At 35.2% G+C, this 13920-nt stretch overlaps 1 protein-coding gene across 1 annotated transcript in view; it reads right to left on the bottom strand.

Annotated features, from left to right (window-relative positions):
- The window catches only part of TRPM7 (transient receptor potential cation channel subfamily M member 7), a 125890-nt gene that overhangs the window by 79956 nt on the left and 32014 nt on the right, over positions 1-13920 (bottom strand). The window contains exons 6-11 of the mRNA XM_054716236.1: positions 10868-10992; positions 9880-10051; positions 8474-8648; positions 6323-6446; positions 5322-5394; positions 3296-3396 (exon numbers count right to left, since the gene is read on the bottom strand). Of these exons, the coding sequence (XP_054572211.1) occupies positions 3296-3396; positions 5322-5394; positions 6323-6446; positions 8474-8648; positions 9880-10051; positions 10868-10992 (770 nt within the window). The remainder of the gene's footprint in view (positions 1-3295; positions 3397-5321; positions 5395-6322; positions 6447-8473; positions 8649-9879; positions 10052-10867; positions 10993-13920) is intronic.

Genomic DNA, 13920 nt, shown 5'->3' with positions numbered 1-13920 from the left:
ACAAAAGAGAAAGGAATTTATCATTAAAGCAAGTCAGCAAACCACAAAGAGAGCAAGAGAAGAAACAGGAATTATAAAACCATCTAGAAAACAATTAGCAAAATGATAATATGTACATATCTATCTATCAATAATTATTTTAAATGTAAATGGACTAAATGCTCTAATCAAAAGAAATAGAGTGGCTGAATGTATAAAAAACCCGTTGTATGTGAGACCTACTTTTTTTTAAATTTCTTTCTTGATTAAGGTATTACATATGTGTCCTTATTCCCCCATTACCCCCCGCCTCCCATTCACGCCCCCACCCCCCTGTTGGCTGTGTCCATTGATTAGGCTTATATGCATGCATATAAGTCCTTTGGTTGATCTCACCCCCTTACCCCTACCCTCCCCTACCTTCCCTGAGGTTTGACGTTCTGATTGATGTTTCTCTGTCTCTGGATCTATTTTTGTTCATCAGTTTATGTTGTTCATTATATTCCACAAATGAGTGAGATCATGTGATATTTATCTTTCTCTGCCTGGCTACAGGAGACCTACTTTAGATGTAAAGACAGACTCAGACTAAAAGTGAAGGGATGGAAAAAGATACTCCATGCAAATAAAGACCGCCCCCCTAAAAAAAGCTGGAGTACCTACATTTATAGCAGACAAAATAGACTTTAAAACAAGACTGTAATAAGAGACAAAGAAAGGCATCACATGATTATAAATCAGTCCCTCCAACTAGAGTATAGCACATCTGTAAATTGATGCACCCTACATACTAGTAGAAGCAATTAAATATATGAAGCAAATATTAATAGGCCCAAAGGGAAAATCAACAATACAGTAATAGTAGGGAACTTTATAAATGACAGCATAACATTGATTGGGGGTGTGCACCCATGCACCCAAGCATGTGCCCTGACCAGGAATCGGACAAGTGACCTCTTGGTACATGGGATAGCACTCAATCCACTTACGTCAATGGGGAGGTCCTCCAGACAAAAAAATCAGTAAGAAAATATAGGCCTTACGTGACACATTAGACCGGCTGGCCTTAACAGAAATAGACAAAACATTCCATCCAAAAGCAACAGAATACACATTCTTCTCAAGTGCACATGAGACATTTTCAGGCCACTACACAGGTTTTAATAAATTGAAGAGGACTGAAATAATTTCAAGCATCTTTTCCAACCACAATATGAAATTAGAAATTAGTTACACAAAGAAAAAATGGAAACTTCACAAATATGTGGAGATTAAATAACATGCTACTGAATAACCAATGGGTCAAAGAGAAATAAAATAAAGTCAGAAAATATGAAAACTAATGGAAATACAACATATAATTTGTAGGCTATAGCAAAAGCAGTTTTAAGAGAGAAGGTCAATGCAATAAATGCCTACCTCAAGAAACATGTGAAGTCTTAACCTAACTTTCCACCTCAAGGAATTAGAAAAAGGAGACAAAAAAAAGCCCCAAGTGAGTATAAAAAAGGGAACAAATATTAGAGCAGAATAAATAAAACTAAGACCAAAACAACAATAGAGAAGATCAATGAAATAAGAACTGGTTCTCTGAAAAGATAAAGTTGACAAAGAAAAAAAATAAATAAACTCACACACAAAAAAAGAAAAAAGAGAGAGAGACAGTACTCAAATAAAGAAAATGAAAGGGGAAATAGTACAACTGATACACAGAAATACAAAGGATCATATGAGACTATTACGAACAATTATACGCCAACAGAGTGGATAACCTAAAGAAATGGATAAATTCCTAGAAACATACAACTTACCAAGACTGAATCATGATGAATAGAAAATCTGAAAAGACTTACTATTAACTAGAGGCCCGGTGCACAAAATTCCTGCATGGGTGGGGGGTGTGTCCCTCAGCCCAGCCTGCACCCTCTCCAATCTGGGACTCCTCAGGGGGTTGTCTGACTGCTGGTTTAGACCCGATCCCACTGCCCTTCCCTGCCGACCTGATCGCCCCCAACTGCCCTCCCCTGCAGGCCTGATCTCACCCCCAACTGCCCTCCTCTGCCAGCCAATTTGGTTCTGATTGGTCAGTTTCTATGCCAGTCAGCGTCAAAAGCTCCACCTCCTAGGCAGTCATTGGCTTCTCACAGTTCACCCAGATTTGGTTCTGATTAGTTGGTTTCTATGCCAGTCAGCGTCAAAAGCTCCACCTCCTAGGCAGTCATTGGCTCCTCACACTTCACCCAGATTTGGTTCTGATTGGTCAGTTTCTATGCCAGTCAGTGTCAAAAGCTCTGCCTCCTAGGCAGCCATTGGCTCCTCACACTTTACCCAGATTTGGTTCTGACTGGTTGGTTTCTATGCCAGTCAGCATCAAAGCTCCATCTCCTAGGCAGCCATTGGCTCCTCACACTTTTCCCAGATTTGGTTCTGTTTGGTTGGTTTCTATGCCAGTCAACCTATCTGGGCCTATCAACAGGGCCTAATCAGAAAGGTGGGGCTGATCAGCAGCCCTGGCAGAGGCCTGGAGAGAAATGAAGGTGTGGCTGCTGGCCAGGCCAGGATAGAAAGAAAGAGGCAAGTGCTGATCAACAGCTGCCACAAAGGCTACAGATCAGAACCTACTTCTCTCTTCAGGCCTCTCTCTGGGCCTGATTCATAACCCCCTCAGCAATCAGTGATGGGTCACCACACCTGCAGCTGCAGCAGTCAGTGCTGGGTTGCCCCGGCAACCCAGTGCTGACTGTAGGACTGACTTCCAGTTGGTCAAGCCTCTGGTCATTGTGGATGTGACGGACCCAGGGTTTTTATATATTAGGATAGTAATCAGTCAAAAACCTCCCAACAAACAAAAGTCTAGGAACAGATGGATTCACTGATTCATTCTATCAAATATTCAAAGAATTAATACCAATCCTTCTAAAACTCTTTCAAAATATAGAAGAGGAGGAAACTCTTCCAAACTAATTTTATGATACCAAACCAAAAAAGAAGGCCACAGAAAAAGAAAATTACAGGTTGAAAGCCCTGATGAACATGGATGCATACAACACTACTTTTATGACTTTTTTCAGTTCTAGGATTTTTAGAGATCTCTATGCTATAAAAAAAAAAAGTTTTTACCAAAGAAGTAAATAGAACTTATTAAATCCTAAGTAGATTTAAATGTTAGAGATGTGTCTAGGTAAATTAATTTTGCACTTTAGTATATTTTTTACTTGACAAGTAAAACATCAAGTTAGGTCACAGTTCCACAACAAACACTTTGTTATTACTTATTTAATTTAATTACATTATACACATAGAATTTTTTACATACCAGCCACTGTTGTCCATAAACAAATACATGATTTTTGGCAATGTCAACTCTATCCCATGCCAATGTAAGGATGAGCTGGTCAAATGCAGATGCATTAGTGCCTAATCGAATAAAGAAAAGTTGACAGGTTCAATTAATTTATCTTCATTAAAATGTAAACACTTATGAATTCTTCCTACTCCCTTTCAACCAACTTACACAGCTGGTATCAGTCACTGTTCAGAGGTAGCCTGCCTCAGAGAGGTAAAATTAACCACAAGGTTGAGGACTTTTATTTTCCAACTATAGAAAAGATACCGCCTTATTCACTACAAACAATTCAGAATGTAGAACAAAAAGAAGAATATAAAGATGACACATTTCTATCAGAGACAGTACTGACTGTTAAGATTATGAAAAACATCCTTACATGTGCTTTTCTGTGCATATATAAATACATATGTACACTTTCAATTATTTATGCAAAAAGTGGATTGCACTGTATCATGTATTCAGCAGTGTGCTTTGTGTGCCTTAATTTTCTATGACTGGTGGATAATCAGGTTTTTGGGTTTTTTGGTAAGTATATTTGATTTTTTTGCTGACTATATTTACATAGCATGATTTTGTAGATGCCAATTTGGAAGGATAGTTTAAAGCTTTTTACTGCCAAAATATATTCCAGAAAGGTTATAAGATCTATCAGAGATATAAAAATATCTAGTAAAAGGATAAAAAACTTATTTTTAAAATTTACTTTTTAAAAATATATATTTTTACTGATTTCAGAGAGGAAGGGAGAGGGAGAGAGATAGAAATATCAATGATGAGGGAGAATCACTGATTGGCTGCCTCCTGCACAGCCCCTACTGGGGATCAAGTCTGCAACCTGGGCATGTGCCCTTAATTGGAATCAAATCCGTGACCTTTTTGTACGCAGGCCAACTCTCTACCCATTGAGCCAAACCAGCTAGGACAAAAATTTACTTTGTAAAAAATTATTAACACTGACCATCTTTCCACATTTTCCTCAAGCATTTGTATTATTCTGTTAATGTGATTAACAGAATATAAATTCTGGCTCGTTTTCCCATGAGGTAATCATCTTTTTATTATTAATTTACACCAGCTCATTGTTATCCCTCCACACTCCTATTCATTAATTTCCTCATCTATTAAATAAGGAAAGTAATAGAAAATCTTTCCCTTTAGGTTATTGTAAAGATAAAATGAGATAAATCCTCTCAAACACTAAAGAACAGTGGCTAGCACACAGAAGTATATGGCAAATATATTTTTGTATTTACACAATCCCATTTATTGATCTCTCTTTTAATGGTTTCTGGGTTTCCTATTACTATGGTCTCTTCTTCCCAAGGTGATGTATATGTTATCTTACATTTTATTATAGTATTTTTTAAACGTTTCATCTATTGGCAATTTATTGTCGCCTAGTATTTGGGAAATTCTGTGAATGACGAGACAACAGTGCTTTCTTGCTCTGCTCCTGCCAACTCACTTACTTACATACTTGAATTTTTAGGCACCCAGATGGGATATCATTTAGTTTCTAACTTTTTAAAAGATTTTTCATTGTAATACCATTTGCTATATCAGTTGGATATCTTTGGCCAGATAATGATTGGAAAACAGTTCAATTTGTATATGCATTAACTTCTTAATCACAGAAGTATCCTTAGTTTTCTTTTCAAATTTATCTTCAGAATGAAAACAGCATGTTTAAGAAGACTCTTAAATTCTATCAACTAATACCTTATTACCTTTATTTTTTAGCCAATTAAAAATGTGACACATTCTTAACAGGTTAATTAAATGGGTCTGGTGGCATAAATCCTGCTATAACCTTAAAATAATTCTACAAAATAAACACTAATTTATTGTCAAAGAAAGCTAACATGTTTTTTACAAAGAAAAATTACTGAAAAAATTCAGTGCCCAAAAACTTTGCTAAATTAAAAAATGTTTCTTATAGAAATGGGATATGTTATGAAAGATCTTATAAATAAATAAAATATTTAAATCTTACCTTTAAGCAGTGCAGTAAGTATCGCTACATCTATATCTTGATGTTCATCTGATCCAATGTGAAAAACAGTGATCTATATAAGGGTTAATTAATAATATTATGCCTTTACGTTTTAAAAACTAAGGCATAAGACATAAAAAAGTAATTTCAAACTACACATGAGATAGTTTTGGGATGTGTGTTATTTTTTTGTCGAAAATAAGAAACCCAAAAACATGAAATTAAGACTTTGTATCATTTACCAAGTAAAATGGCAAGTACATTAAAAATGTTTGATTTCATATTACATTCAGTTTTTCACCTATCTTATGTCCTTTACTAAAGTAAGCAACAAACTTAAATGGGAAAATCCTGCTGTTCCTTATACAGAGTGAACACTTACTTAATCCAAACAATTATGTGTCTTTGATGGGAAATGTTTTTTTAACTGGAAGTTTCTTAAAATAAATTGCAATGTAACACCATTTGAGAGATTTTTATGTAATAACATTTTTCATAAAGAAAAAGACTATTGTAAAAAATTTTCAACTAACTTCATTTCCAAGTATAGAGAAAAAAAATACATGGAAGAAAACAGCAAATCATCAACTACTCAGAGTTAATAAAAAACTTTCTCTATAAATAGAAGCCCATGTTTAGATTACTAAAAGTAAGCAGCACTAATCTTTAATTTAATTTGAGCACTCAGAGTAAAATGGTTTAAGTTTTTTTGTTTCTAAATATATTTTAGATATGCCATTAACAATTCTTTAGTATGCTTTTTTATCTCTAAATAAAAATCTGTTGAGGCCTAGTTATGAAATTTTTCCTAAAATAAAAGTGCAAATATATGCCTCAATTCCATATAAAAGCTGTAATAGTTCTGTATCTTTCAGCTTAAACAACAAAAAATGATACCTTTACATGGTTAAAAAAGATTTAAAATCTTAAAATCTAAATGAAACACAAGTTTCTCACCAATTTGCAATGTTCTTTGAATTAAAAGGCTAAAATCTACTTACAAGCTCCTTTCTTTTCATGCACTCCATCAATGTCTGAAATAAATGAACTGCTTCACTCTGGCCGAAGTTAAATGTTTTTTTGATGGTTGAAATAATATCAGGTTCTGCTGCATCAGGAAGATTCCTAGAGTAAGAGGAAGCATAACTTAATTCACTGATTTACATTTTCATTTCTAGAATCTAATATGAAATACAGGTAGATCCATTCAAGACTTTTAAAGCTATTTTATTAATATTAAGTACTTGACCCTCGGTGAAATTTTCTCCTTCATGAAACTCCCACTATAAGTCATAAAGGGGGAAATGGAATAAAATGATTTTTCTCTTTGAAATATTTCAAAGTTTTTTACAAGGTATGTGTTTCAATTAATACTCATATTCTATAAGATATTATATAAAGATAGTTTTAAGATAATGTGGTATGTAAAGCAGTATTTCACTAAAATGTCTTAAACACAAGCTCATGCACATTTTTATTTCTTTTTCTCAATTGGTATTATATTTACATGGCTCAAAAATCTATATATATAAAAGCCTAGCCCTAATCAGTTTTGCTCAGTGGATAGAGCTTCAGCCCGCAGACTCAAGGGTCCCAGGTTCGATTCCAGTCAAGGGCATGTACCTTGGTTGTGGGCACATCCCCAGTGCGGGGGTGTGCAGGAAGGCAGCTGATTGATGTTTCTCTCTCACCAATGTTTCTAACTCTCTCTCCCTCTCTTCCTCTCTGTAAAAAATCAATAAAATATATTTTAAGCATGAGTGGGAGGGTAGGAAGGTAATGGGGGAATAAGGACACATTTGTAAAACCTTAACCAATAAAGAAATTTAAAATACACACACACACACACACACACACACACACACACACATACACACACACACAAAGCCTAAGTAACCCTTACAAATGAACGACCAGAACGACTAGTCGACCAGTCACTATGATGCATACTGACCTCCAGGGGGCAGACGTGTCCCCTGGTGGTCAGTGTGCTCCCACAGCCAACCTACCCCGGTTGCTCCCTGCAGTCGGCCAACCTCCCACAGTCCCTCCCCCAGCCGGCAGGCCAACTCTCATGGTCCCTCCCCCGTGGCGGGCAGACTTCAATAGGGACTGGGAGAGACAGCCCCGATCAGTCCTGATCGCCGGCCAGGCCTAGGGACCCTACCTGTGCACAAATTCGTGCACCAGGCCTCTAGTATAATATAAAACACTCTAAATATAAATATGTGAAAATTCATAATGGAAGTTCTCCTTCCCACTGTCTTCCATTTGCCCAGTTTCACCTCAACTGCTGAAAAGGAACACTATTAGTGTGTATAACTTTCCAGGATCTCTTTCTATATAGACAATTATCTTCTCTTTCCTTCCTACATAAAAGGTATAGCACAATATACATGCTACTCTGCATTTTCCTTATTCTGCATATATATATATTTATTTTATTTTTTTAATTTTATTGATTTTTTACAGAGAGGAAGAGAGAGAGAGATAGACAGTTAAAAACATCGATGATAGAGAAACATCGATGATAGAGAAACATCTATCAGCTGCCTCCTGCACACCCCCTACTGGGGATGTGCCCGCAACCAAGGTACATGCCCTTGACCGGAATCGAACCCGGGACCTTTCAGTCTGCAGACCGACGCTCTATCCACTGAGCCAAACCGGTTTCGGCTGCATATATATTTTAATAATCTTCCCAAATTTAGTACACAGATGCCAACCTTACTCAGTTACAAACTATTCCATTGTGCAGACAGACCATAATTTATTTACCTAGTCCCTTTGATATATGTTCTATATTGTTGCAATCTTTTACTATTACAAACAATGCCATAACAAGTAACTATACATGTTATTCATATATGTACAAGTACATCTGCAGAAATAAGAACCAGAAATGGAACTACTGGGTCAAAAGATATGTGCCTCTGTATATCTGACAGATCTTGCAATACTGTCCCTTATAAAGATTCATATATTTTAACTCATTCCAATAATGTGTCAAACTATTCCCTCAAGCCTTAACAAGGTATTATATTAAACTTCAAATTTTCATGTTCATAACATACTGAAATGAATCTAATATTCTAAAACACCACAAGCCTCTTTATATAGTTATTAAAAACTTGTTGTAATCATACACTTACCCTCCTTCTTCTGTTTGTTTATGAATATACGCTAGTAGATCTGCAGCTCTGCCTGTTCCCTCACATATGACAACTGGAACAGGAGGACTTTCCTGAAGGTATTCCAAAACTGTGAGGATAACATTTGGCCCACCTTCAAATATAAGTGCCACCACAGGGACACCTTGACCAATTCCTAAAAAAAGAAAAAGATTCGTTAAGATATTAGGCAAAATCAGTAATTTAATCTTATTTTTTATTCAATCAAAAACAAAATAAAAATAAAAGGCCAATATAATTTCTTTCAATACAGTGCTGACTTCATTTTAAGCATTCAATATGATACTAGTCTGGCATAAATTAAATACTGAATAAGTTACTTTTTCACTGACTTAAACTCTGTTTTAACAGACAAAATTAGAAAATCCAATGTATAATTAGACATACACTAGAATTTATGTATTTTCTGAAAAGTAAAAATATTTTATATATTTCACTAACTCTTGGTAAGAAATGTGTGACATTAATTTGTTTTAGAGTTTGCTTCTAGTTGAATTTCTAATATATGTTTGTTTTTATTTATTATTAAAATGTATATTTCTGATTCCAATTAATTGAGACATTAATGACAGAATTAGGATTACATAAAGGGAACTGATTAATAAAATACAAGACCTCTACAAGAGTAAGAAATGAATTTAGTAAAGAATATCAATTTTTGTTTTTAATAACCTGCAATGCATCAAGAGAATTCAAAATATATGTAATAACAGGATTAAAACATTCGTAATTTTAAAAAGAAAAGCTAAGACTCCATCATAATTTGAATACAATGTTCTATAATTTTGAATTTCCCTTTGTCATAGAGCTCACCTTCTTGGTTTCCTAAGATTACACAATTTCTCCTTTTTGAAACAAAAATCTGGATGTTGGGGGAACCAAAAGTTTGATCATGGTTGAAAAAGATCAGTATTAAGAATACCAACTTTTAAGAAACGCCTACCAAAAAGTGATACTACTCATGTTAAAAACTTTAAGCAACGTTATTCTTACTTTGCAATAAAGCATTTTTTCCTCTTTTACTCTTCATCTTGAATTTCAAAGTCATGCATTAGACTATATCACACATTAAGATTATTTCTGAATTCTTTGGGCTGCAATAGGATTACAATGGCAACAGAACTTCCAATGCTCCTTTGTGGCTTTGACCTCAGTATGAGTGCCCTCAGATACTGGCCTCAGGCTTCTTTTCCTAGGTCACCTTATTTATCTAAGGGCAGTCATTCTTGGTTGTTTCACATGCTATCTTGCTATATAATAAAACCAGCACTTCAAAGAACATTCTATGTTGCTGGCAATTAATATAGCCCAGAATAATTTCAACAACAAATTTATAATTTCAGTAACGAATTTATAAATTCCCTTACTAGCATGAATTCTTTGCTGATTAACAGTTTTTTCAAGTTCTCTTCTCAGCCTGACTTCTGCCCCATACTTTCCAACAGTGCCATCATCCACCAATATGAAATGGGAATGTAGATTATTCAGAACATTCAATTTGCTCAGAGGGTTCAATAAGGTTTGATAAGGAGCAACCACCTAAACAATATCAAATATAAGAGTTAGTGGGAAAGATTAAATATAATATAAAGTAAAAATAAACTGAAATAATCTATAAAAGGAAGATAAAATTCCATTTACCTATGGCAACAAATAGAAAGTGTCAAAGAATACATCAAAATGCACTAGCTTTTAAGCAGCCAAAGATTAATCAGTAATTAGCTGAATGATACAACTAAATTTTTATTCTTATTACAGAATGTATTTCATTGTCACATGCAAAGGAAGCAGCAGCATATAAGTAAATAATGTGAAAAAAACACAATTAGTTTATATAAAGCACACTAAATAAAAGCAATCAAAAGTCATATTGCTATTTTTCTAGCCATAAATAGGATCTTTAAAATTGATATTAGAAATTTAATAACATTTAAAAGTGATCATTATAAATTAGTCATTTCTTTTTGATAGTCTCTTCATATACATAGCCAATTTACATCTTTAACCTATTCAAAGCATTTGATTACTACTCAGTAAAATAAAATTAACTCTTAATATTATGTAATCATTAAAAATTTAATTATAAAGACTGGCATGAAATGGAAAAAGTGTGAAATAATTATTTTAAAAAGACAGAAACCAAAATCTACTAACACTATAATGACAATTACTAGTACTTGTTATCTACGACTGTATATTCAAAATGATCAGAAGGAAACCTTAGAGAAATACTTCTAAAAAGGTAATTTGAAAAGTATTGTATGTTCAAGAATATTTTAAGTTGACTAAAAGATCCTTATTTTAATTTTGCTTATAAGTAAGTTTGAATACAAGAAATTTAAAAATCATTCTTACATCTCTCCCAACAAGATCATTTCTATTTTCAATCACTCCCCATGGAGCTATTCCAATAGTGCAAATCTTCCGAGATGATCTGGAAGCATGTTCTTTGAGGGCATCACCAACATGTTTGGCCACACCTGTTCATACAAAATAGAATTCACTTTATCTGAAAGTCTATTGTGTTCAGAACAATCATGTGCTCCATCTGTAACATTACAATTTGTGATATTTTTCTTAACATATACAAGACAAAAGGCAACAAGGTCAAAAAAACAAACTTACAAAGAAAACTCAAGGACCAAAGAGAAAAAAAACTACAATTTCAGATCACTACAACTGCTTAAAACACATATAAAACTTTTACCTGTTCTTATGCTTAGTTCTCTCTTAGATTCTTCAATGTAAGTAACTATCATTTTTTGTTACTGCTCTACACACCATCTCAAAAAACGAAAAGTATGGCTTAGGACTATAAGCAACACACATACACCAACACACACCCCAAATAATTGCAAAAGCTTCCTAATGAATCAAAACCTGGGAGAATAATAGAAAAGACAATTCAAAAGACCACATAAGTCCTCATTATGATTTGTTATGAGCTTAATTGATCCTCCCCAAAATTCCCATGTTGAAATCCTAATCCCAGTACCTAAAAATATGACTGTATTTGGAAATAGGTCCCTTAGAGAGGTTATTACATCAAAATGAGGTGGTTAGGGTGGGTCCAAATCCAACCTGACAGGTGTCCTCACAGGAAAAAAGAGACACAAAAGGAGGCACCATAGACGCACATGCACAGAGGAAAGGCTACGACAGGACACAATGAAAAGGTCACCATCTGAATGCCAAGAAGAAAGGCCTCGGAAGGAACAAAACCTGCTAACATCTTGATCTTGGACCTAGAGAAATATGAGAAAATAAATTTCTTTTGTTCAAGCTACCCTAATCTTGTGGTCTTTTGTTATGGCATTTGGCATTTTGGTATTTACTTTCAAAATATCATATAAGTGATCTTTGCTCTTATCAACTCTGCTTAAAACCATCCCTTCTCATTCAGAGAAAAAGTCACAAGTGATGAAAATGGACTACAAGGCCTTCTATAAAGATCTTCCTATTGTCCCTGGTATTCACCACGCTACCCAATCTTCACCACCATCACACACCCAAAACTTTTTGATCTTATCACCTAGTACTTCTTGCTCTTTCCACTCCAGCTATACTGAATGACCCCTTATTACTATTCTCCCAACACACTAGCTGTTTGTTCTTTACTAGAGGCCTGGTGCACGAAATTCATGCATGGGGGGAAGGGGCGAGGGGGGTGTCCCTCAGCCCAGCCTGCACCCTCTCCAAACTGGGACCTCTCGAGGGATGTCCGACTGCCCGTTTAGGCCCGATCCAGGTAGGGATATCCAAATTACTAATATCATTGCAGTGATATCTTCAATAGCCTGGTCACCCCTAACTGCCCTCCCCTGCAGGCCTGGGTTGCCCAAAACTGCCCTTCCCTACAGGCCTGGTCACCCCCAACTTCCCTCCTCTGCTGGCCTGGTCACCCCTAACTGCCCTCCTTGGCTAATGAAAATATCACTGCAATGAACATAGTAATTTGCATGTTAATCTTTTATTAGATAGGAAATGCTGGGCTCCACATTACTCTTATCTTACTCCTTCATTTTCTTCCATCTCTACTCAACTGTCACTTTATTAGTGAAGCCCTCTCTACCGTCCCCATCATCTCTACATTATACTTCATGTGTCTGCATAGCACTTACAATCTAACTTATTATACATTTGTATGAGTTCAACATAGGTTTTATTCTTTTTTTTCAATAACAGTTTACATCATATTATGTTGTATTAGTTTCAAGTGTACAGCATAATGATTAATCATATACTTTACAAAGTGTTCCACCTGATATTTCCAGTACCTACCTGGCACCATACATAGTTACAATATTAGTGACTGTATTTCCTATGCTGTACTAGACATCCCCATGACTATTTTATAACTACCAAACTGTACTTCTCACTTCACCTTTTTCCCCCCCGTCCCAGAAACCCACCTCCCCTCTGGCAACCATCAGTCTATTCCCTGTATCTATGACTCTGTTTCTGTTTTGTTTCTGCATTTATATTGTTCTTTAGATTCCCACATATAAGTGAAATCATATGTCATTGTCTTTCTGTGACTGATCTATTTCACTTTACCCTCTAGGGTCCATGCATGCTGTTGCAAATGGTTAACATTTCATTTTTTTATGGCCGAGTAATATTCCACTGTATATATGTACCACATTTACTTTATCCACTAATCTACTGATCGGCACTTGGGTTGCTTCCATATCTTGGCTATTGAAAATATCACTGCAATGAACATAGGAATGAACGTATTCTTTCAAATAAGTGTTTTGGGTTTCTTCGGATATAAACCTAGAAATGGAATTTCTGGAACATAAGGCAGTTCCATTTTTAATTTTTTGAGGCAACTCCATACTGTTTTCATAGTGGCTGTATTAATCTGCATTCCCACCAACAATGCATAATGGTTCCCTTTCCTCCACATCCTCACCAACACTTGTTTGTTGATGTATTGATGATAGCCATTCTGACGGGTATGAGGTAGTTTTAATTTGCATTTTTCTGATTATTAATAACCATCTTTTCATGACTATTAGCCATCTATATATCCTCTTTGAGAAATGTCTATTCAGGTCCTTTGCCTATTTTTAAATGAATTATTTGTTCTTTTAGTGTTGAGTTGTTCTGAGTTCTTTATAAATTTTGGATATTGGCCAACCGGCATAGATCAGTAGTTGAGCGTTGACCTATGAACCAGGAGGTCATGGTTCGATTCTTGACATGGATTGCAGGCTCAATTCCCAGTGGGGGGCGTGCAGGAGGCAACCAATCAATGATTCTCTCTAATTATTGATGTTTCTCTCTCTCAACCTCTCCCTTCATCTCTGAAATCAATAAAAATATATTTTTTTAAATAAACAAATATATTTTGGATATTAACCTCTTATCGGATGTATCAGTGGTGAGTAGCTTTTCCTGTT

Source organism: Eptesicus fuscus, chromosome 5 (assembly GCF_027574615.1).
Source record: "Eptesicus fuscus isolate TK198812 chromosome 5, DD_ASM_mEF_20220401, whole genome shotgun sequence".
Taxonomy (NCBI): domain Eukaryota; kingdom Metazoa; phylum Chordata; class Mammalia; order Chiroptera; family Vespertilionidae; genus Eptesicus; species Eptesicus fuscus.
The sequence above is the reverse complement of the archived record's forward strand: the minus strand, read 5'-3'. Positions and strand labels throughout refer to the sequence as shown.